Source organism: Anolis carolinensis, chromosome 6 (assembly GCF_035594765.1).
Source record: "Anolis carolinensis isolate JA03-04 chromosome 6, rAnoCar3.1.pri, whole genome shotgun sequence".
Taxonomy (NCBI): Eukaryota; Metazoa; Chordata; class Lepidosauria; order Squamata; family Dactyloidae; genus Anolis; species Anolis carolinensis.
The window spans coordinates 99929125-99954771 of record NC_085846.1 but is presented as its reverse complement, the minus strand read 5'-3'; the positions used below and the strand labels follow the sequence as shown (position 1 = coordinate 99954771).

Below are 25647 nucleotides of genomic sequence, written 5' to 3'. Positions count from 1 at the left end.
TTATAAAATAATGGTTATTTAAAATATGGGCATTCTCCTAAAACTGAGGGTCAGCTGCACAATTGTAAAGACAAAGTAGACATAGCTTGAATAGCTGAGTTTTTGAGAAATTTAATACTGTATTTCTTCAACTGTAAGACACCACCCAAATTTCAGAACTGCCAACATCAACAAAAATACGTAAGATACACCCCTGATTCTAAGATGTACTCAATTTTTAGAGGAAAAAGGCACATCTTAGAACTGAAGAAATACAGTAGTTATCACGGGGATAGAGCTGTTTTCATTGTAGTCACATGAAAACAGCAAAGAGAAATTATTTTCACCTCCCAGCTCAAATTCCAATGAAAACCATATCTTGAGCTGCACTGCAGATAGTGGGACCCCCACTTACTTACTGGTTAATAAAGGCTAATAAGGGTAATAACAACACTCATGGCAATTGTGTTTAAAAAGGGAAGGATTGAATAATGCCCTAACGTTACACTGTAAATTTAAAAACAAAAGCAAACCATGTTGTGGTTGCTTAGAGTTTGCTTTGCGTTTTAACAGCAATAACCTTGCTGCTGCTGCTGAGAGTTACAATCTAACAACATCTGATGGACTATGTGATTTCTACTTCAGTCACAGACGGTCCACAAAGTAAGAATATGAATGACACAGAGGTTCAAATGTAACAGCCCCTTGATTTACTTATTTCAATGGCCATAATTAAGTCAAATTTAAGACATATTTCACTGCCACTTATTGGACATCCAGAGACTGCTCCTTACATCTTCATCTCCTTTCTGACCCTTCTCTGCCTCTTCACTACGCTTCGATGCCGATGTTGTCTTAACTCTTAATCTCTCTTTCTCAATCATTATCACCCATCAACTATCTATATATCTACCTATCCTACCCTACCCCCACCTAAAATGTTTACAAGTTACAAGTTAAAACAAACTTACTACAACAATATGTGATATAAGAGATTTTAAAACAGTAAATATTCAGTTCTCTTAAAACTCTTAGAAACCCACAGTTACCATAGCCATACAAAGAAGCAACTTTCCCATGCTCTCATCATGCCCTTAGCATCCATTCCTTCTGGATTCTCTTGCATCCAGACATCTATTTCATTCATGTCTAAGACCATATAGTTTGGCACAAATTCAACACAATATAGAAATGAAAGGAGGAGAAATTGTGGAATTTCTTTCTGTGTACCATGAGACATGCTGCACTCATTGGTAACAAGCTGCAGGCAATCTCTGTGCCTTTTTGTTCTCCCATGGCACATATAGTTCTCAGAAAGGCATCAGTAGCACACATCCTGTCCTTATGCATCCTGAGGTTAGTTTATGCCTTGGGTTCATCGAAGAAGCTAGTCTCTTGCTTCCCTTTCAAAACTGCTTTGGGGGGAAACAAGACTCTCTTTATGAAAGCGGGGTTGTTTTTTGAATTTAGCTCCTGACAAGCACCATAAAAGTAAAATAGGAACAGGGAGATTTAGTGCAAGAGGATCTGATTACATTCTGCTTCCTATCCCAGGGATTAGTAAAAGTAAAGGTTTTCCCCTGACATAAGTCTAGTAGTGTTCGACTTAGGGGGTCGGTGCTCATCTCCCTTTCTAAGCCGAAGAGCTGGCATTGTCTGTAGACACCTCTAAGGTCATGTGGCCAGCATGACTGCATGGAGTGCCATTACCTTCCCAACAGAGCGGTATCGATTGATCTACTCACATTTGCATGTTTTCGAACTGCTAGGTTGGCAGAAGCAGGGGCTAACAGTGGTAGCTCACTCCCCAGATTCGAACTGCTGACCTTTCAGTCAGCAAGTTCAGCAGCTCAGTGGTTTAAGCCTCTGCGCCACCAGGGGCTCCAGCCCAGGGATTAAACAATAACAAAAAAATGGTTTTCAATGGAGGTGTGCAAGTGTGTCCCTGGGACCTCAAACTTTTCCTTTTTTTCCTCCCCACCTCCCAAGGGTGAAATGTTCTTACAGCCGTAAGTCATCTTTTAAATAGTTGCTGTCCCTGGACTATTTAATGTATTTTAAAACCCTGTTGTTCCATATTACAAGTAGATGTCTACCTCTTCCAATTTTGGGTTTTTGTGGCCAACTCTGTAACCCTGGACTTGTCTCTGTCCCCATCATGATTGAGACATACGTTTTCTCTTTTATGTTTTGTGAATATAATAGTTCTAGTCTGCATCGGGTGCTCATCCCACCCATCCACAGCAATGCTGTAAGGTAGGCCATTAATAAACATATTCTATTTTGCAGACAGGGAACAGAGTCGGAGGTGAGACTGTCCCAAAGTCATCTTCCCATTTAGAAAGGATCAGCCTTTCTCACTTCTTTAATGAAAAGAGGGGAAAGTGTTCTCACGAAGGCGAAGACATGTATTTGAAATTTGAATAAATGGAAAAAATAATGTAAACACAATAAATTAGAGAAAAGGTATCACACGGAAAGTATGCAAAAGTTGTGTGTATGTGTATATATATTCTATGTATGTATATTCTACATCTCCATCTCCTTCTAAAAAAACACAATACTATGGAATATTGAGCCAGTTATTTCGGCCTGCTGCTGAGAGATGCTTGATTTGAATATGGGAGATTTTTCTTCCCCGCTGTGCTAAGACTCAACCAGTCAATTACAAACCATTGATGCAGAAAGTGGAACGTTAGCACTATTCAGTTTTTCCATTTGTTCCAAAATAGGTGAAATTATGGATCTTTTTGTTCGCATTCTTCCCAATAGAAATAATTTGAACACCCTCTGTTTAGATTTTCATAAGTGTTGCAGATACAGTAGAGTCTCACTTATCCAACCTTCGCTCATCCAATGTTCTGTATTATCCAATGCAGTCAGCCTTTTAGTATTCAATGTTTTTGTAGTCAATGTTTTCAATACACTCCGATGTTTTGGTGCTAAATTCATAAATACAGTAATTACTACATAACGTTACCTTATATTGAATTGCTTTTTCTGCAAATTGTTGTAAAACATGATGTTTTGGTGCTTAATTTGTAAAATCATAACATAATTTGATGTCTAATAGGCTTTTCCTTAATCCCTCCTTATTATCCAACATTTAGCTAATCCAACGTTCTGCTGGCCCGTTTATGTTGGATAAACGAGACTCTACTGTACTTACAGAAGTTAAAAGTTCTTAGAAAGGGAATTTCAAAGCCATAAAAGAAGTGGAAAAGTTGTGGGTGTGTGCATTTTTGTTCATATACCTCTATTTAAACAGCATGTAAACTATTCTACAGATGCACAATACCAATTTGTGTTCCAACAGGGATCTAACAGACTTCTAATACAATCATTATCAAAATGAACATGGTTGTCCAGGAACAATTCAGATAATCCACCAGGAACATGTCCAGATGTTCATCCATCTTAGAAGCATTCTGAAAGAATTTATTATCATACGTTGTTTTTTTGGGGGAAGGAAAAGGGCAGAGAATACCCAACATCACTCAGAAATGCACTTCATTATGCCTCAACATCATTTCCAAAGGTTTCCATTTGTACAAAATTGCTTCTATTAATGTGTGTGCCTGGGTGCTTTAAAAGCCAAAGCAGTCCTTTTAAATTGAAATTTTGCTATGCAATTATAGAAAAAATGAAAAACAATTGAGAGACATTATTTCTTTTTTTTAGATTATCTAGGTTTTAATAAGTTATGGTTTACTAATAAAATAATTTTCACACATCTGTTCATTTTCTTTAAAAAAAACAACCCCAAGAACACCAGCAAATTCATATTTAAAACCATGGCATCTTTCCCTGACAGGCTCTACTATAATCCTGTGTGTTGAAATGTAAAACACACAGTTGACTTCAACAGCCAAAGAGCGAGGAAGAGAGATGCATTAAGAAGAGAAGAATACAGTATAAAACCATACAAAAAGGGGGCAGAGATTATACTGGAAAAAGTAAGCAACAGCAGAAGCTAATATTGCTGAATAAGGCGTCGGCGTTGAGAGGTTTTTCGTAGCAACTTTCGATAGTCGTAAGGATTCTCCTTGGTCTTGCTCTCTTCCAGAGGATTCCCAGTGATCTTTGGCCTGGAAATTAAAGTACAGAAGCATCTTGGAAATTAATGATAAAAGTAATTAATTTGGTAAACAATGTTCTTTGTTGTTGGTGATCTGAAATTTTAGTACTCAGCTTTCGTTTGGTATCACTTACCCTTCGCTAATCTTTAATATTGAAGTTCTAGGCTCTCGTGGTGGTTTATTTTCTCTTGTGCTGGTATGACCATCATTTGAGATTAAATCAGTGGGTGAAAATTCTTGGTAGTACAGATCTTCTACATCTAGTATCTTCCCCAGGCTACCAAAAATAACAAAAAACAGTAACATACATACATGCACATACGTAAATAAAATCTGGCCAACTCATATCCTGCACTACCTAACCAGATAAAAATATTTCAAAAGTATTATATATTGATTAAAAACAGTTACCAAGCTTTAGCTATAGTTCATGTTTGTATGTATACACAACACACACACACACACATATGTGTATTGCTACAGTGGGTCCATGAAAACTGGATTATAATGCAGTAGATTTCTATAATTCAGTTCAATGCTGTTAATTTGCATCCTGAAACTGCACTATATGGCAGTGTAGATCCAGTCACACACAACAACCACAGTCTAAGAGAGATGGATCTGGAGTTGTTTTTTCTGCTTCTTAACAAAATTAGTTTAAGGATCCTCATCAGAAAACAATTATGAAATCATATCAGCCTTTAAAAATGTTATCCTTGAGGGCCAGTGGCAGAAGTGGCAATACTCAGAAGTCAGAATAAGGACAAGTCAGCCACAATGCTTACCATGCGATAGGAAATCAAAACACTAGTGTTTTCAAATGTGTTTTGCCATGCTTTGGGGTGCAGCTTTTCAAGAGCACACAGCAAAACGCGCAATGGGTGCACTTCAAAGCTGAACCAAGCTTGAAAGGCTCCACAATTAGTGAGCAATTTTCTCCAATGCTCTTCTTACTTATATAATTAGGACTGTATTAGAACTCCCTTTATAAAGCCTGGTGCAGATGGATTTATGTGTTTAACACCCATATGCATTTTACATAGCAATTTTGCAGGCAAGGCTTCTGCTCAGCCATTGCTACAAGGCATTTAAATTCAGGCTCCAATGTTTTGTGATATCAGTGAAAATGTGACATTATCAGGAGTATGTCAGGTTGCAAAATGAATGAATGGCTTCGCCTGATCAATAAGGAACACAGAGATAATCGCCATCTGCATGCTTAACTGTTTCAGTGCTGAGCTTGGGAGCCCATATAAAAGAACCAAATTTGATTTCAGTATGTATGAGAAACTCTCCCAACACAGCCCAGAGCATTGAGTTATATTTTCTGTAGATTGCAGGTGGATCCCACTGGGTTTTATTGGAGATTACAGACATGTAAAAAGTATGTTGATACTGGCATAGCATAATTAGCTGTAACATTGAATCTTTTGAAGGAATTCAAACTCTAATAACATGGAGACTGAGAAAGAAGCTATCTTTAAGGTTCAAGCAGGATATTACTTTTGGATTCCAAATGCAAACAGTCTTCTGTATCCACAGATTTAATCAACCATGGCTTTAAAATATTTTTCAAAAACTCCAAAGCAAACTTGGATTTTGCTATTTTATATAAGGGATGCCATTTTGCTGCACCATTGTATATAATGGGACTTGACCATCCCAGGAGTTTGGATTCCAAGGAGTCCTGGAAACAAAACCTAACAGATACAGAGGGCTCACTTTTCCAAAAAATAGCCTGCTCTCGGGGCAGGGAAGAGGGATCTGGGACAATCCAACTCTCTTTTCTGCAACATTACTTTGATTTAAATTACATCTCCAAGTTACTTTTGCCATTCATTGGGGAAGGAAATCCTCATAAATGTACAAAATTTGATAATGAATGTTTAACCTTCTCTGATTACAAAAAGTAGAGCACGTAATTTATGGGTAAGCATATGATGCTGCTGAGAAATTACAGTATTCAGTAATAAAGCTTGTCCTTGGAAAAAATGTAAGGGTTTTATCCTGCTTTCATTGCTCACCAGTAGTGATAGAGCAAAAACACTCAATTCCTTAAATAACAAGAACTGATATCACATGAAAATGCTGTTGAGCTTTATTAAAACAAGTAACATTACCTGTTTTTTCTTGGTTTCCGTTTTTCATCCTGCACTGATTTCTGAAAGTATAATTTTTTGGAGTGATTACAACTATGATCAACATTGCACACATTCTGATCAACTGCTAATGTATAGTCCTTTTATGTGAGTCATAGAGCTGATATTGATCGGTCAATCGAAATTCACTGCATTTCACAGTTTCAAATATATTCATTTGATTATTTTGGCATAAACCTGCACATTTGAAATCAAGATCATGCATGAAAGTTCCCCTTTAGAAACCTAATACGTATCTTGGAATCAATTTTATCCTAAGATATGCATCAAAACATTTTTGTTAGCTGATATTATATCATCATCTATAATCCAAAGAAAAACTATATTTGCATCACTGTGCTGGTTAAGAAAAATGAGCATCAAACTAAAAAAGGTAAAGGTTTCCCTTGACGTTAAGTCCAGTCGTGACCGACTCTGGGGGTTGGTGCTCATCTCCATTTCTAAGTCAAAGAGCCAGCATAGTCCATAGACATCTCCAGGTCATGTGGCCGGCATGACTGCATGGAGCACCGTTACCTTCCCACTGGAGCGGTAACTATTGATCTACTCACATTTGCATGTTTTCGAACTGCTAGGTTGGCAAGAGCTGGGGCTAAAAGCGGGCGCTCATTCCGCTCCCGGGATTTGAACCTGGGACCTTTTGGTCCACAAGTTCAGAAGCTCAGAGCTTTAACACACTTTGCCACCGGGGCTCAAACTATGCACCTAAAAATGTGAATTGAAATCCTTATGAACCTATGGCATGTGTGTATCAAAACTAGGGCTAAGGATCTTCCCCTTTTGCTACATTGAAAAGTTTCAGTTTATACTACAACTCCCATAAACCTCCAAAGAGTGATTCTAGACAGTGGTATCTGAAAGATGTGGTTCAAAGAAGTTAGTTTTCCTAATTCTGATTCTTTCTTTTTTTGGAACAAAAGAAAGCAGATCCTTTCTCTCCTTGACACTCTTGAAACTTGGAGGAGTTTCTCTGTGATCACGAGCTCAGTCTCAGTTTGAAATGTACTAATTTAAGATGTCTAAATTGTCTATGCAAGAATGTGATTCATAGATGCCTTGATCTAAGTTCTGTTCACCGTCTGTATTCCAGAGATACTTCTTCTGTTTTCTCTTCAGGTTCACTTTCACATGGTGGAACTATGTGTCAATTTATGGTGATCCCATGAATTTCATAGGATTTTTTTAGGCAAGGGATACCTAGAGGTGATTTTGCCAATTCTCCCCTTTGAAAGATCGCTTACAAAACCTGGTATTTATTGGCAATGCCCCATTGAAGTTCTAACTTGAACTGATCCTACTTAGTTTCAAAGACCTGATGGGATCTTGGTATGAACATAATGTCAACACATACCATTAACTACACACCAAATCTTTGCCCCAATTCAGAAAAAAATGGGGTAAAAGAAAAATCAAATGCAAAGTTTGGGTTTGAATTTCTATGTATCATCAACAATAAAAAAGGATATTTTTGGATTATGTTCAAAGCAAAAGGAGGCAATACAGGAATACCTGGTTACACTAAATGGAAGTAATAGTGGGCACCAGAATTCAAGAAGGACACTGACAAGCTGGAATGTGTCCAGAGGAGGGTGACCAAAATAGTCAAATCTCTATGAGGAACGCCTTAGGGAGCTGTATATGGTTAGCTTGGAGAAGAGGTTAAAAGGCGGCACGATAGCTATGTTTAAAGGTAAAGGTTTCCCCTTGACATTAAGTCTAATCGAGTCCGACTCTGAATGGTGGTGCTCACCTCCATTTCTAAACCAAAGAGCTGGCATTGTCCATAGACACCTCCAAAGTCATGTGGCTGGCATGACTGCATGGAGTGCTGTTACCTTCCTGCCGAAGCTGTACTTATTGATCTACTCACATTTGCATGTTTTTTAACTGCTAGGTTGGCAGAAGCTGGGGCTTACAATGGGAGCTTACTCCACCTCGTGGATTTGAACCACCAACCTTCCGGTCAGCAAGTTCTGTAGCTTAGCAGTTCAACCCGCTGCGCTACCATAGCCCCTATGTTTAAATATGTGAAAAGATGTCATATTGAAGATGGAGCAAACTTGTTTTCTGTTGCTCCACAGACTAGGACAGGGAACAATGGATTCAAACTATAGGAAATGAGATTCCACCTAAATATTAGGAAGAAATTTTTCATGGTAAGTGTTGTTTTCACAGTGGAATACACTGCCTCTGAGTGGGGTAGTTTCTTCTTCTTTGGAGGTTTTAAAGGCAAGATTGGTTAGTCATATGTCAGAAGTGCTTTGATTGTGTCTTCCTACATGGCAAGGGGTTGGACTAGATGGCCTTTGTGGTTTTTCCCAACTCTAATGATATTTACACAAATTGTGCAGCTTTTCATTCCACAGCATTCAATGCAACCCACACAGTATGATTTACTTGAGCATGCCAAAGTGTTTGGAGAACAGGAAGTTAATTCACATATCAAACAGAACTTGGGGGAAGTCATTGATGGAAACCTGCTTACCGTTGCTTACTTGCTACTCCAGTTTTGCAAACACTGATTGTGTCAACTGACAATTATAAGAGACTGCCAACATTACTCTGTACCCCTTTATTTAACTCATTACTGTGTCACAAAATTTATAGCAACACCATTGTGCTTTGGATCTCTTCTCCATGGCCTTACCTCACTGATTCTCTGTAGAAGGGAAATGTACACTGTAAAGATGTCACATCACATATTATAATAGATGGTAAAGAAGAGAGGGCAAAGAGACCTGAAACTGCATTCATTCGATGTCTCTTAAAGTGTCAAGTTCTGCCTGCTTTTTAAAAATAAAAACCCCTCTACAATGTTGGTTGAGTGCCAGCAAGAGCAGCACTCTGACTAAGCAAATGTATTTTGTCACCTGCTGCTAAGTAGGTCAATAATATGCATATGCCTCTAGCAAGTGGGCTTAATTGCTCTTAAGAGTAACATAGGAAAACAGCTTCTCCCATTTCCCTTTGACACATCTGATCACGCTGCCCCCATTCTCTGCTTTTAGTAGCTTCTGAGGTCAGATTTGGAAAGTTCTTATGAACATCTGACCTTACAAAGGTTTACAAGGAGATACTAAGAATGTTTTCTGTTTTTTAGACGATTTTCTTGAACTAAGGGAAAAGGTATAGGAAAAGACCTTTTGATACTGAAACCCATGTATGCTCAAGTCCCATTATATACAGTGATATAGTTACATGGAGTCCCTTATATAAAACGGCATCTAGAACAGTTTGTTGCATTGATTTCAGTGGAGGATGTAATATGCCAAAAATGCACAACAGACCCACTTAATCCTGGAACTCAGTAGCCCTGGATAAGAACTTCCTGTTATAAATGAACTATGAGTAATATATTAAAGTTTCAACCAAGAATCAAGCAGTGCTTTTATAGGAATACCACATTTCAGGACCTGGCTCATTTTTCTTCAGGGAAGGAGGGAATCTCAAGACGAGAGCACTTAAGGTGAGATATGTGTGTATGTATATTTTCTCATTCATTGTGGCTAATGCTCAGTATAACCATGTTGAATGGAATTTTTGGAAAATCACCATTACCTATTTCCTGTGACATCACAAGAGGTCATTCCTAGGTCTCAGGGCCTGGCATAGGCCTAACCAAACTTTGTGTTCTTGATCAGAAAATGTCTAATCAGTAGGGATTACAACTGACCATTCAGTTATGATATTGTCCTATGTCCCAATCACTGCTAGAAGATGGGCTCCAAAACCCTTTGAACTCCCCCAAATTATTTCCACTCAGCTTACATGTATAAGACTGTAATATGTGGAATCTTCAGGGTTATTCAGCATCTTAGGTTGTTGAGGTCTCCTTGGGCTTCTCTGAACAGTCTGAGTATCCTCTGGTTTGGAAGCAGCTGGAAGAGAGGATCAAAAGGCAACACTGTCCTTGTTAACAGAAGGAAGAAAATATCTTTGTTTTATACAAGACACAGACCTGGAAATACAAAAAGCTCATATCTCCTTTCTAGTTCCCAGTCAAATGGAACCGAGCACAGCCTCCAAAGATGCCGAAAGATGGGAAAGCCTATGTATACCTCTATCTGTTGTCTGCCTTGTCATTATTATAATCGGCATTGAATGTGTGTGGTATATGTATTCTGTGATCCACCCTGAGTCCCCTTCAGGGTGAGAAGGATGGAATCTAAATGCTAAAAAAACCCCCCTATATTCCAATATAGTTATCTATTCACTCTGGTTTTGAAGCAAGATCTTTCCTCCTGCCTCTGTCAACTGATCTGATCATCTAATCAACATACCCACCTGTTTTGCATTTCTTTAGGTATTCACACATGCAGTCACCACTCCATGCATCTGAGAAAAAGACTTAGGTTCCATCTATACTGCCATACACAATATAGATTAGCTGCTTTGAACTGGATTATATGTAGATCCCGTCTTAGTCTATGAAACCTTTATATCAACTTCTCTCAGTTAATCTCTAAAATGCTAGAACATTTACATATTCCAGACTAAAATGGTTATGTCTTTGTATTCTGTCCTGAAAGATAGTAATAGCACACACATTTTTGAGACCTAGAAATGTCATAAAAAATAAGGTAACTAGTAGCTTACTATAGGGATTCAGTGGCCACCATTATATGAAAAAATAAACTAATTCATACATTACTTCCAAATATTGCAAAACACTTGGCAGGAAGTAAGACTGTTCCTGGAGCAACTTCATCTTTCATGCAACCCCCATCGCAGCTTATGTTTATGTATTTCACATTTCCCCAATCGACTTATAGCCTGCTAGCCATTTGCTTGCCCAAATCAAGGGATACAGGGCAACCTGTGATGGGGTAGAAGGAGAAAATATCTCAAAGGGGCTTTTCCTCCCAGAGCAGAAGAGATAACATCATCCACTGTTACCATGGTAATTGATGTACCCTCTTAGCTCTGGCTGTAGCAGTTTAAGCAGAAACGCTTTTTTAAAAAACTAGATTGTTTGCATTTCTAATTAAAAGCTAAAGGGCAGCTTTTAGCTAGTTGGAGAGCTTTCGTTAAAGCTGGATGTGTTTTACAAGTTGAACCTATGCAATCAGAAATGAGCACCACTGAATTCAATGGAGCATACTCCTAGGTAACTATCCATAAGATTGCTTTCATGCTTCATAAACTCGATTGTGAGATTTTATTCGTTACTTGTTTGTTTTGGAGATCTCTGCTTTATGATGTAGCTTTTAACCAGGGTGTAAGTTCTTTTGAATATGCAAAACAGAAAAGCATGGTATACATTGAAGTTTTGGCTCTTGTACTTCTAATTTTCTTGCATTTCAAATTGTAATTGTAACCTGAGTTCATTGGCAGAAAGGCGGTATATTAGTGTAATAAACAATTCACTTTCGAATTCAGAACATCGCATTTACAACCTTACAGTTCAAAGAAGGTTGATATATAATATCAAAGTGTCCATATTTCTGATGGGCAACTAAAATGATCCAAGGTCTGGAGACCATGCCCTAAGAGTATCTTAAAGAGCTGGATATGTTTAGCCTGTAGATGAGAAGGTTGATAGCAGACATGACAGCCATGTATAAATATGTGAAAGGGTGTCATAAGGAAGAGGGAACAGGCTTGTTTTCTGCTGCCCTGGAAACTAGGGCTCAGAGCAATGGGTTCAAATTACAGGAAAGGCCATTCCACCTGGACATTAGGAATAACTATCTGAATGTAAGAGCATTCAGAAATTGAACTCTTTGCCTTGGAGTGTGGTGGAAGCTCCTTCTTTGGAGGCTTTTAAGCAAAGACTGGATGGCCATCTGTCAGGGATACTTTGAATGTGCTTTTCTTGCAAGGCAGGGGGTTGGACTAGATGGCCCATGTGGTCTCTTCCAACTCTATTATTCTATGATTCTATGATTCTAACTTGCTACTACATTTCAGTCCAGAGTCTGAAAAAGTTTCTTTTCTGGACTATTACACCCAGAAGTTCCCAGGATTATATTGGCTGGGAATTTCTGAAATCTTGTTGGGGTCTTTGTTATTGTTATTTGCTATCAAGTCTGCTTAAGGTGCATCTACACTGCAGAATTAATGCAGTTTAAGACCACTGTAACATCCTCACCCTATTAGCCAGGCAAAGCATCCTGTTTCACCTGGCATCTGGGAGGAAAGAGGGAGCAGCGGGATGCATCTGTTGCCCTGTGTATAGCTCCCTCTTGGAGACATTTTCCCCATCATATGGGGAAAGTGTGGCTCTTCCAGTGAGGCAATTGGAGCCAGCACAACATGGGAAGCCTCCGATGTTGGGGTGAAAGCATCGTATGACATTTCCCCTCCAATTGGAGGAAGAGCTTCCACGGGAAACTCCCTTGCATTGTCTGATGGGGAGTGAGCCCATCAGTCCTCTAGCTGGAGTGGAAGCGTCATAAGACAATTCCCAATGTAAATGTGATGAGGTGGTAACTATCATGGCTCAATGCCATGGAATAATGGGAGTTGTAGTTTCACAGGAGTTTTAGTCTTTGTTACCAAAGAGTTCTGGTGTTTTACGAAACCATAACTATGACTCCATAGCACTGAGCCATGGAAATCAAACAGCTTTTCTCATGTGGGATGCGGAAGAATCAGTTGGCAGCCGGGGCGCTAAGATTGCCTTGCTGCCACTCAACTGCTGCAATGATTTGCTATGGAGGTTGGTAAATCACAGTGCTGGACCTCATTCATGTGATGAGGTCCAAAGTGGTGTCAAATTGCATTAATTTTACAGTAAAGTTGCACCTTGAGACTTATGGTGACTTTATGAATGAAACACCTACAAGATCCCCAGTCATCAGCTACCTTCACAAGTACGTATTACAAAAGTCCAATCCTCAAATATGGGGCCAACTGTACCCAGCTTTTTAAAACTATTCCTTAGAGGACTTGGTTTCTAGCCAAGTAATCTATCAACAATGGTGTGAAGTAGGCCATTGTTATATGACCTCTGAGGTCTGCTTTTTTGTTCCATGTGGGCAACCAGGACATCCCCTAAAATAAAGATTACATGTTGAGAAACCTGCTCATGGGAGCAGCCTGTTCCATCCACAGCTATTTACTGCATTAACCTTGTATTGACCTACAAGGACAAGAAAACTAAAGATTTTCTCTCTGACATCTCACAGAAGTTGTTATCCCTGGTGGTAAGGAAAACGCTGTTCTAACACCATCACAATACTATTTAAATTAAGAAAGTGGCACAAGCATTTATAATCAGAAATGATCAGTAATGCATCACTGTAAGTACCAGCACAATTAGCTATATAATTTTTGTTTTGTTACATATGATAAATAATACTTTGGAAAGGTCACAGATATATTGAAAAGCCAAAAGGAGTCATGTTAATTTATAATACAGTTGAGTAATGGATACATTTATTGTTCTACTTTTTTATTTGGAATACTGATGGGTCTTAACTTAACAAATGTAAAATTATCTATCTAACATTTTTCCTCCTGAAGAACAATGGGGCTTTTCTATACAAAGGTGCAGTTAATTTGCTATAGACAATGAAATTTGAATGTAATTAATTTTCTTCACTGAAAGCAAATACATAGCAGTTTTCCATTTAATGCAAGTATGAAGAGTCAGATTACAATCCCACTTGAAACTGCTGCACAGTAGTAACATATATATGTGCATGTACACATATATACACAAATCTGGCTTTAATGACTTCAATAGCTTAGGCACCATTCAGAAATGGTTTTTGTATTGCAAATCATAGTTTTGGGGATCCAGTTCCATTTTCTTCTTCAGAGGAAAAGAACTGAAACTTTCTTTTGTGGCTTCTCTTAGTAAACCCCTGATTATGTCTAGTTGTGTTTGACTAGGTGTTGGTGCTCATTTTCATTTCTAAGCTGAAAAGACAGCATTGTCCGTAGACATCTCCAAGGTCATCTGGCCAGCATGATTGCATGGAGTGCCGTTACCTTCCTGCCAGAGTGGTACCTATTGATCTACTCACATTTACAGGTTTTCAAACTGATAGGCTGGCAGAAGCTGGGGTTAATAGCAGGAGCTCACCCCGCTCCCCAAGTTCAAACTGCCGACCTTTTAGTCAGCAAGTTCAGCAGCTCAGAGATTTAACCAGCTGCGCACTGGAGGCTTTTCTTATCTAAATCTTATCTAAATGGAGGCTTGAAGAAATCACAAGCAGTAAATAAGTGATACAATCATGGGCTGATATTCTAATACAGTAATAATGTAGTTTATTCTAGGCATGGGCCCTCATATTCAGAAAAAAGGAAACAGTGGTTTGTTTTAAGCTGAAGGCATCTTCATGTAGAAGATGGAATAAACATACGTAGTTTCTACTGCTCCAGAAACCAAAATCCAAACCAACAGATTTAAATTACAAGAAATGAGACTCCCATATAAACATTAGTAACAGCATTTTAAAAAACTATTCTATAATAGAGGGTCTTAGAGAATGGTGGAGTCTCCATCTTTGATGATCTTTAAGAAGATGTTGGATGGATATCTTTCAGGATTGCTTTAGATACATATTCCTGCATTGCAGAAGGGTTATAATAGATAATCTAAGGCTCTATGATTCTACATGAATAAAATCTTCACATGGTAGGGTTTGAACTCACTTGCAAAATGATAATTGTGTACAGTATATGGAATCTTCAAGACAATATTTTGAGCAGATAGATGTATCCCAGGCAACAGAGCATAGGACAACACCCCAAGTCTTCCCTTTTCTTAAAATGACTTTTCCTAAACACTGAATTCTTGGTCATAATATATCAGCTTGTTTTCTTACTATCCTTTCACCTTGGGTGGCCAACAAAAATAATCTACAGTAAATATAGCTAAAATGAAAAGTTAACCACTAGGAGCATTGTGGGCTGTCAGAAATGAATAATGTGGGTCTATTCATGGCTAAAGGCAGACAAGCATGCCTGTTTGGCATACAAAGTACTATTTTTGGATTCCTGTATCACAGCTGTAAGATGACACACTGAACAAGTGAAGTTGAAGGAAGCATGTACAATTATCACTTGAACCATTACAGTAATTATGTAAATAGACATGCCAAATGATTTGAAGGAAAACAAAGGATCAGCAGCCAATGCCATTCCCTGATGCCTTTATTGGAAACAAGGGCCACAATGATGCAAGTTGGCAGGAAATTTCCTCTCCAAAACCACTGCTTCCTAAAGAAGAGAGGAATAAAAATATAGTTCTTTCTAATGAACACTCTATTTATGAGATAAGTCTTTGGCCCTGATAGATGGTGTGGCTGGGGAAGCAGAAACAGTGCTGGAGGAAAACATCTTATTTACTTTATTTTTAAGAGTACCATTTTATTTACTGATCCAATAGTTTTTATTGCAGTATTTTTAAAAAAATCTATAATGGGGTATGATCACTGAACTGTCAGGCGGACTCATGCAAAATAAAATATATTAATCTCATCTTGTAAGTATTATAGCATGTGTTTTGGAATAGCTAGCAGTTATAATCTTGGCTCTGTTCAGAAATTATGATGAACGGGACACTCTTAACAGCTAGCAATTTTGGAATACATAAACACATTGTTTGCAAGCACTCATGCACATTGTCCAAATGCTCCCAAGTTACTGCTACTATAAGCAGGTGCAACTACACAACCAATATGGCCATGATCTGTCTAGTTCAGTGTTTCTCAGACTATACTCTTCCAGGTGTTTTGGACTTCAGGTCCCAGAAATCCCAGCCAGTTTATCAGCTGTTAGGAATTGTGGGAGCTGAAGTCTAAAACATTTGGAGGAGCACAGTTTGAGAAACTCTGGTCTAGTTTGACATGAGAACTGGAGACTCTCCCTAGAGCAGTGGTTCTCAACCTGTGGGTCCTCAGGTGTTTTGGCCTACAACTCCCAGAAATCCCAGCCACTTTACCAGCTGTTAATGAGCTGGAACTGTACACCAGAAGTGTATCACCACATATATATATATGGTAAGGTAAAGGTTTTCTCCTGATGTTAAGTCCAGTTATGTCTGACTCTGGGGGTTGGTGCTCATCTCCATTTCTAAGCTGAAGAGCCGGCGTTGTCCGTAGACACCTCCAAGGTCATATGGCCGGTGCATGGAGTGCCGTTACCTTCCCGCCGGTAATGTGAGTATTGATCTACTCACATTGGCATGTTTTCGAACTGCTAGGTTGGCAGGAGCTGGAGCTAACAACGGCCGCTCACGCCGCTCCTGGGGATTGAATACACACACACACATATGCACGCATACACACACACACATATATATACATACACACATACATACACTGACATCTTGATGATCAAGATAAATGAGGTTGAGTTGTGATTAATGGCCCCTAATCGCACTGCTCAGAGATACTACAGTGCGGTGGTAAAGATTATAGGCTAGGGCTTGAGAGATCTGGGTCCTAGTTCCAGAGTGGACAAAGAGCAATATTCCCATCAAAATATTTTTTGAAAAACTTTGGGAAGATATTTTTTGAAAAAAGTGTGATTGTTCAAAAATGTGATAACATCTACTTTGGCTCCCCAACACTCAACAGTTATCCATTCCTCCTTTAGTCCTTACATGAAACTGAGTGTTCTTGGCCACTCATTTATTCCCTGCCTGATGAAGAAGAGAGTTGTGTATGTTGTCTGTGAATTGTCACATCTGCAAAGTCATATTCAACCACCTCCCTGTGGAAGTTATTCTGGGCTCCAAGCTATTCCAGCAGAGAGAAAGCTCAGTAGGTTTCACCAAGGTCAAGTCCAGTCCCAGAGATGGACTGTGTTGCTTGCTATTTATTTGTAGGTTCAGATATTCATTGAAGAGCTTGTCACAAGAAGGATAATTAAAAGTTGGAGAATTTGCCACAGCAGTTCTGTATGTAATAATAGTGAACCCAAGTTCCCCATCACCTGGATAGCTCTGGCTTATCATGTCATCTAAATCAGCCCAATGGATCTTAATTCTGGTTAAACATACACTGGAGTATAAAGCAACCATTATCTGAAACTTAGAAATGTATCTCTCCTTCCCACTGTGGTGTACACATATACCTTAAACATAGACTAATAACAAGTATCTGGGATACAGCTTATATACCAATGACTGCAAACCCAAGAGACTTTATAAATGCTTTTGTTAATGACTGGATGCTTGAAAGGTGTTATCATTGATGACAATATCGTAATTGATTCCAGTTCAACACACACACTCACACCTTAATTGTGCCTTAGCCAGGCAAAACAAAGCATGCATGGAAGCTGTTTTTCAAAGACACATTTCCCTTTTTTTTCCACATTGAACAATGATATTACTGATCACAAATGACAAACTCCCTGAGGTGCACAAAGGCAACAAAAGCTAGAATTTTAGATAGTTAAATACATGGAGAAAAATAATGATACTGCCTTCAAAATAATTATTTAAAAGGGCATCTAGATCTTTAAAATCCTCATTGCTCGAAGTGTATTTATTCAGCAAAGGAGAAACTGCCTTTGAGTTGAATGAAATCACTTTTGGATTGTAGATACTTGTCACATTAATTATCTGTACTTTTGAAAAGGGCAAAGGGAACAGTTTCCATTCACCACACAGAAGCCAGTGGGCGAGAGAGGGTTTACATTTGCAGAGGAAGGGAGGTTTATCCCTTTCTCTTCTAGTCCTACCTTCCAGACCAAATGGTGACTGAGGGCCCTTCTAGACAGGCCCTATATCCCAGGATGTGATCCCAGGTTTTCTGTTTTAAACTGGATTCTATCAGTCCACACTGGCAGATAATCTGAGATAAACAGAAAACCTGGGATCACATCCTGGGATATAGGGCCTGTCTGGAAGGGCCCTGAGTTCACACAGCTAGCCACATTGGGGGTGGGGAGTGGGGAATACCTTTAAGGCCCTGTAACATTTCACAATTATGGCACTATAAATCCATTTTAAATATAATGGCTGCATCCTATGAAGTCCTGCATTGTGCGTGGAGAATCATTGAGAATCTTCTGCCTGAAAATTCTATTGCCATATCAAACTATAGAGCCCAGGACTCCATATGATGCGGTCAGGGCATTTAAAATGGGATCACACTTCACAATCATATAATTCAGTAATGTGAAAGGATCTCTACTCTCTGTGTGCAGTACCTCCTCCAATATTCCCCCACATGGCTCTAAATACTTTAAGAAACCAGAAAGAGGTAACTGAATACTATGTATATCAGTGTAACGGCATCAATTGCCACTTGTAAGCCGCCCTGAGTCCCCTCGGGTGAGAAGGGCGGGGTATAAATAATTGAAATAAATAAATAAATAAATAAATAATATGTATTACATGTAATATAATGTAATATAATGCAGCACAGCAGGCTAAACGAAAGATCCTACTGATTGAAAGTTCAAGCCCGGGTTGGGGATGAGCACCCTTCGTTAGCCCCAGCTCACCTGGCCACGTAGCAGGGTTGAAAGCAGAAATGTGAGTAGATAAAATAGGTACTTCTTTTAGCAGGGAGGTTATAAAGGCAGCCTTAAAGACCATCAATTGAGAAAACATCAATTGAGTTCAATCCTAAACCCAGTTACTAGCAAAGGTGTATCACTGAACTCAGCAGACTATATGGTTGTGATCTAAACCAATGAGCTTCTTTAAATCATGTTGATAGAATTGGGATGTAAATTTGCTTAAGCCTAATATACCAAGTCTAAACTGTAAGCCAGAAACCAACTGGAGTTTGTGATTAACATCAGAAAAATGTTTAAAAAACAGGGAGGGAGCGGCATCATGTCCTTTGGCTAAAGGAGCATAATGTCTTGGGATGGACTTGATTACTAGGGAGGAGTTTCATCAGATGCCACTTTCCTTAGGCTTTTGAGGTACTAAGAATGCTAGTTGTTGTTGTTTTTCACTTCACAACATCTACAAATGGAAAATAGTGGATTATTTTCTCCCTCTCTTTCATATGTATTCTGGGAAGACTGGCATTTGCTCTTTTCCATATTAATATCTGAACAGCTAATCCATATTAGGAAAGAATGATTAGACATGCTGTCAGGCCTCACTTTATCTTTCACTATAATCCATCCTGATGAGTCAACTTAGTAACAAGCACAACTGGATAGGATTAAGGTGAAAGATCCTTTAAAAATTATGCCGTGAGTCACCACTTTCTCTCTCAAACACAAGCTTTACTTTCAGAACCTCAGAGACTCCGGAGTAGTTACGATTCTGATTTCTTACCTGCCTCTCCACGTGGATGGCAACAGCATATTAAAATACAACATGAACTATCAATTAAAACTCATAGCTCACAGACCAGTTAAACATACAGTAGAGTCTCACTTATCCAAGCCTCGCTTATCCAAGCTTCTGGATTATCCAAGCCATTTTTGTAGTCAATGTTTTCAATATATCATGATATTTTGGTGCTAAATTCGTAAATACCATACTTACAACATAACATTACTGCATATTGAACTACTTTTTCTGATCTCTCTCTCCAACAAATTGTTATAAATCCTTCAGCTGTAACAAAGCAAATTTGCTGTTTTCATATGAAATGGGTCCAGTCCAATAAAGGTAACATTTGGATTGCTATGAGTTTTCCGGGCTTTTTACATTTTGAAAAGTAACGTTTTCTTTTTTCTTATATGAATACAACAATTGCTTTTTATTTCTTTTAATAATACCTGTAGATACTAACGAAACATTAAAAAGAAGCAAATTACAGCTCAAAAGGAGATTATCCCTTGCTGTTTTACCATCATAATGTAATGTACTTTCAGACAGTAAGCTGCGCTAGCAATGTGAAAAGAAAGAAGAAACATTGTGGCACTTTTAAAATTGGCTAATTTATTTCAGCATAGACATTGTGTACAGTCTACTTCTTCCAATGTAATTTATTCAAGTTTTTGCTACAGCAAAAATGAATTTATCGACACATAGCTAATTATATGTAATTAATTACTTGCATGCTATGCTGATAATGTTCCTTTGGTTACTGCTTGATCAATGCTCAAGTTGGAAGACTCAGGAAGGAAGCTTCCTCCAAATCTAGTGAAGTTCCCCTATCAAGAACAACCTTTTTATTACCTCCCCGCTTAAAGCGGTACCTATTTATCTGCTTGTATTTCAGCTTTCAACCTACTAGGTGGGAAAGTGAGCTGGGGCTAATGCGGGTGCTCACCCTGACCCGGGTTTGAACTCCCAACCTTTCAATCTGCAGGATTTTTTTTTTTTGCAGCACAGCGGTTTAGCCAGTTGTGCTAAGCCCGGACTATCGTTTCCATAAGCCCTACAAATGGTAGCTAATGGTAGGGATGGTAGCCAATTATAGGGATGACAACAACTAAAGTCCAATAACCTCTGGAAGGCCACTGGTTGTCTACTTCTATTATCCCCAACAAGGCATTTGTGGTTATAGAGTGTTTTGCTGATTCAAATTAATAATGCCTTTCAATAATGAGAGTATTTTTTTACCTGGCTGAGATGCACGAAGGGAAAGGTGACCATTTGTTTGCTTCTCTTTAGACAGCATCACAGGTCTCAGCTGATGTGAGAGAATCATTTCATTCAATTTTTGCTGCAGCACCATATAGTCTTCTGATAACTTTGATATCTATATTTGGGGAATGAAACAATACCATGTTCAAAAGCAAACCAACCATGGGTGGCTATTGGCTGAGGTAATGACAAGCTTCATTTCATGTATATATGTTTATGAAACATAAATTAATGTCATGTTTGGACTTGTGTCCCATGTCCAAGATATCTCATGATGTATACTGTATACAAATATTCCCAAATAAATTAATAACTACAAAATACAGAACACTTCTGGTACTAAGCATTTTGGATAAAGGATGCCCAACCATATCTTGAAAAATTGCACTAATGTTTTGGTCAACAAGAAATTGAGTATTTCCACTGCCTCTTGTAGGTAGTTTTTATTGAAATTGACTATCCCCTTTCTCTTCTGCAGTTTCTTGGCAACTCTATAAAACCTCTCCAAGGATCTGGGAAATGAAGAGAGCTTTGGTGGAAGGACAGTCAAGTCCCACTTGACCATGGCCTTAGAAGAAATCCAATTTTTCATCATACATTCAAAAGATTTGATGATTTTGTAAGATCTTCTAGGATTTTACACTAAAACTAAGTACAAAAAACAATGGGAATACTGGTAACTAAACGTGATGACAAATTAATTAAGAATTTAAAATCATTAAAATGTTCAGAAATCAATCAAAAAAGAACTATGGTTGGGAATGATAGGTGGTGATGTCAAGCCCATCCTATAGATTGCTGTGTTGAGGAAGACTGGTTTCAGCAGCTTACCTGCCTGGAGAAAGCTGCCAGATCAGACTTTTCCTTCTCTGGGTCCTCTTTTACAACATTATTAAGGCCCTCCACTTGGGTGCCAGAGCTGCGCCTCTCTTTGAAAGTTGCCCTACAGCCAGGACTCTGACTTCGGCCACTGCCTCTCAGCTCACTGTGGGCTCTCTCTTGGTTTTCACAAGGCAATTTCCCTTCTTTCCTGAGCTGTCCTCGTCTTCTGTATCCTCGGTAATTACTCTGAATGACTAACGCTGCCTTCTCTTTGTCTCCTGAGGCTGATTTGCTGGCTTCAATATGTTTCTGAGAACCTCTCAGGGAACCTTTTCTTACATTTGCTTTGTTTTCGCTGGGAATTGGCTGGCTGTGCTTCAGAGAGCCTCTCTCCAAGTGACTATCACACAGAACGACGGGAGTCTGATTTTTCTCATTTGTCCCTCTTCTTTCCTGAGGACTCTGCTGCTGGCTAGCTTCACCTGCTTTTTTGATAGATGCTTTCTTTGAAGAGGGGCTGGGACTGGACTGTTTTTTGTCATCCTCTGGAGGCTTTTGTTTCCGTGATGAACTTCTCCTGAAAAGTGTTTCTTTGTTCTCCTCTGGTGCCTTTCCATCCAAGCAGGAAATGTTTTGAATCAACACCGCAGCTGTATCTTGTTGGTCCATTCCAGCTTCCATATCTGATACTATATTTTCAGCCAATTGGAGACTTTGGGTTGAAGAAGGCTCAGTCTCTGCCGTTTTGTTACAGCACTGTTGCTTTACCCTTTTCCGTTCTCTGTAACCTCGGAAGTTGCTTTGAAGGATAATAGCTGCTTCTTCTTCAGAATGGGGAGGAGAGTTTGGGACAACAGCTGGAGAAGTGCTCTGTTCCTCACTTGCCATTTTCTTGTGCTGCTCCTTGAACTTTTTACGCTCTCGGTAGCCCCGGTAGTTACTTTGAAGGACAAGAGCAGCTTCCTCTTCAGTAGGGGAAGTGTTCTGTATAGCACCTGAACTGTCCTCAACATCTACAAGGGAGCTCTGCTCAACATGTCCACCATCTTTTTTCTCACACTGTTCTTTGAACTTTTTACGTTCTCTGTAACCCCGGTAATTACTCTGCAGAATGACAGCAGCTTCCTCATCTGTACGTGGCGGAGAGTTTCGAATGGCAGTTGTCTCACTCTCCACTTCTGGAATTTGTATTTCTTTCTTTTCTCCTGGGTTAGCTGCCATTTCCGTCCGTTGCTTTCTGAGGAGTGATTCCCTGAAACAGGCATATTATATTAGCAGATATTATAAAAGACAGATACTGTAACCTTACAAGACCCCTCAGGGCAATGGTTATACATTAAAATGTCAATATGATAAATGTTGCAAAAATGAAAGCAATAGAAAAAGATAAGGTTCTTTTGCTGTTGCTTACAGCAGGAAACAGTCTAAAAATTAAGATACAAACTTCTGCATAGTAGTATTTTTCAGTAACTCAGAGACTAGCCAGTTTAGATAAATAAAAACCCATTCAGTACAAGTCAGAAGTCACTCACTTATCTGCGACTATATTTAAGTTATTATTTAGTATAGCATCCAATGGAAGCTACAAAAAAGAAAAACAAGGAACACTATTACTGAAGCAATTCTTAGTGAAGCATGTATCCAGTAATTGCTTTAAAAGCTTCTGATTGGGAAATTTCTGAAATTGGATTCCAAGTACCTCCACCCCAAAAGAAGGCATTAAGACTACCCATAATCTGGAAAACTTTGGGCTTTTCTACTGATAAACAACCATCTTTTGAACATCTTGAAATGTATCCTTTGTTTCTTCTGTAGACTCTAGGCTGTGTCCGCTAAGGGAAGTACTCAACATTTTTCTGTATTTTCCCATGCCAGATTCTCATTATCTGGATAAAACCTAATTTGGTTCCACATCAGATTTGAGTCAAGAAAACACCATATAGTCTCAGAGGCACCAAAATCTCTTCTCAATATGATGTGGAGGTGTAAACTGTGAGGTGTAAACAGAATTTATTTGCTTTCAGGGTGTTTTAGTGGCGATTCCACATAAATCCATGAAACATCTGCAGAAAACAATACTTAAATTGATGTTTCATTCTGAAAGAGTGCTATTTGTCATGGTTTGGGATATACCGATGCTTTCTCAATGCAGTTTATTGCAGAAAAAGATGACGTTTAAATGGAACAACTTTAACAAAACAAAAAGTACCTTTTCCTTCTGAAACTCTTTCTTTCCCTGTATCCCTTAAAATGAGACTGAATTGTTGTTGCTGCTTTATTTGCATCCTTTTCTTCTTTAATCTTCTTTCTGATTAAGTATCCTCTTGCAACTAACATATATAACAACAAGAAGAAAAAGTCACAAACCAAGTTCTAATATTAGGGTTATGAATGAAGGTGAAGGGGTCACTGGACCAAAGTGACTCCATTTTGGAATGCCTGTATGGATGAAACTAGAAAATCAGTCTCCCTTTGATAGTAAAGACAAAGTGTGCAACTTGATGTCTTGTGACAGATGACATGTGTTCTATGTTTAGCAATAATCAGTTGTGCCGATTCTGAGAAATTTATGCAATGTTTATGAAATGTATGCAATACATGTACTTTTTGCTGCACCTGTTGAAATATTCTACAGTTCATGATTGGGCAATATCCCGAAGTTGTTTACAACTCAGGAAGTGCTTGTAATTCTTCCAGTAAAGCCCAGTTCAAAATGGGGAACTAGAGAAGTGTATAAAAGACCCTGAGCCGATGGGCTCGGGACAGACAGTTTGGATCAGCAACAGCCCGTGTTGCCCTGTCTGTCGGTAGCTACCTAATAAAGGTGTTTTGTCCTCAACTATTTTGGGCTCTTGAGTGGTGGTCTCATAGCGGCTTGGCGAACTCGGGTAATGTATAAATGTCTGGGGGACGCCCAAATCACCCCTTACATTTCTGGGGGCTCGTCCGGGATGAAATTATGGGCTTTGTAGTGATGAAATTTTGGGCTTTGTAGTGTTTTTTAGTTGCCAAGGTTCCGTTGTAGCCCACTCGGAGCTGCTCTTGGGAGCAAGGCGTGTCCACTTCCCCTTCCGGGGTGCTGCGTACGGTCCGCGCCGAGACGTGCGCACGGCCTCTAAATAGAGGTAAAGACCGGTGGTTCCCTTCGCGGCACCCGAGCGAAGGAAAGGCGTGCTCTCCTCCAAAACAGAAGTTGTGAGACAACCACCGCTGGGAAAGTCGGCCGGCCGCCGCGGGACGGAACGAAAATTAGGCAAGTATACCTCTTAAACCGCTTGTTGTTTAGCATTGCGGGGAGGGAGAGTTTTAAATTGTAGAAGCAGTTCTGGGTCCCGTAGGAAGCCCTTGGGAACCAAGAGAACCCCAAAGGGAAGAGAGCTCTGGGAAAGACCTGCAAGGATAGTCCGACCAGGTCCGGAGGCAGGCCCTAGTAGCAAGACGTGCAAGGATGGTCCGACCACGGTCCGGGGACATACTCCACTAGGAAATTTATTGTTGGGTTTTCTTTTCCCGTCTCGTGGGAGGGCGGAGAAGACCTTGCGTTCAGGCCAGGGTCTACTCCGCGTACCGCAATGGAGGGAAAAGAAACAAGATACTGGAAAAGAGGAGGATGGTTGAAAACATCATTTTCCCCAATGGGAAAGAGATGGGGAAGACAAAGTCTCCCCTATCCAAATTTAGGGAATCCGGCTGATGAGCCTATGTCAGCTCCCCCGTGTACGCCTGCCTTCTGTCCTACACTGTCACCACTAGATGAGGCAGTGTGCCCCATAAGGGAGGTGCCACGGTTGGAGCCCACTTCCCCAGGTGACCAGGGGAACCCTAGGTTCGAAACTGGGACTCTGTTTCAGCGTATACCTACCACCAGTTCTGATATTTTGGATTGGCAAAGGGCCTATCCTACTTGGACGGAGGATCCAAGGGGCATGGCAAATCTGGTCAAAGGTATTATTCTGATACATAGTCCTAGTTGGGTGGATTTGAAGCAGTTGATGGAGGTTTTGCTGACCGTAGAAGAGAGAGTGTTGTTGACTCAAGTAGGTAGGCAAGAGGCTGCAAAAGAACATGCAAACTCACATAGTTTGGATGCTGTCGATGTGTACCAAGAGAAAGTGTTCCCAGTGAGAGTAGACCCTCAGTG

General features: G+C 39.5%; 1 protein-coding gene across 5 annotated transcripts in view; it reads right to left on the bottom strand.

Annotated features, from left to right (window-relative positions):
* Positions 1-3210: 3210 nt before the first annotated feature.
* Positions 3211-25647, bottom strand: part of myo3a (myosin IIIA) — a 127093-nt gene continuing 104656 nt past the window's right edge. For all 5 annotated transcript variants that reach the window (XM_062957879.1, XM_062957878.1, XM_062957880.1 and 2 more), the window contains 7 exons: positions 23716-23836; positions 21516-22758; positions 20661-20799; positions 9986-10095; positions 6179-6219; positions 4192-4335; positions 3211-4067 (listed from right to left, as the gene is read on the bottom strand). In XM_062957879.1, the coding sequence (XP_062813949.1) occupies positions 3953-4067; positions 4192-4335; positions 6179-6219; positions 9986-10095; positions 20661-20799; positions 21516-22758; positions 23716-23836 (1913 nt within the window). In that variant the 3' untranslated portion in view covers positions 3211-3952. The remainder of the gene's footprint in view (positions 4068-4191; positions 4336-6178; positions 6220-9985; positions 10096-20660; positions 20800-21515; positions 22759-23715; positions 23837-25647) is intronic.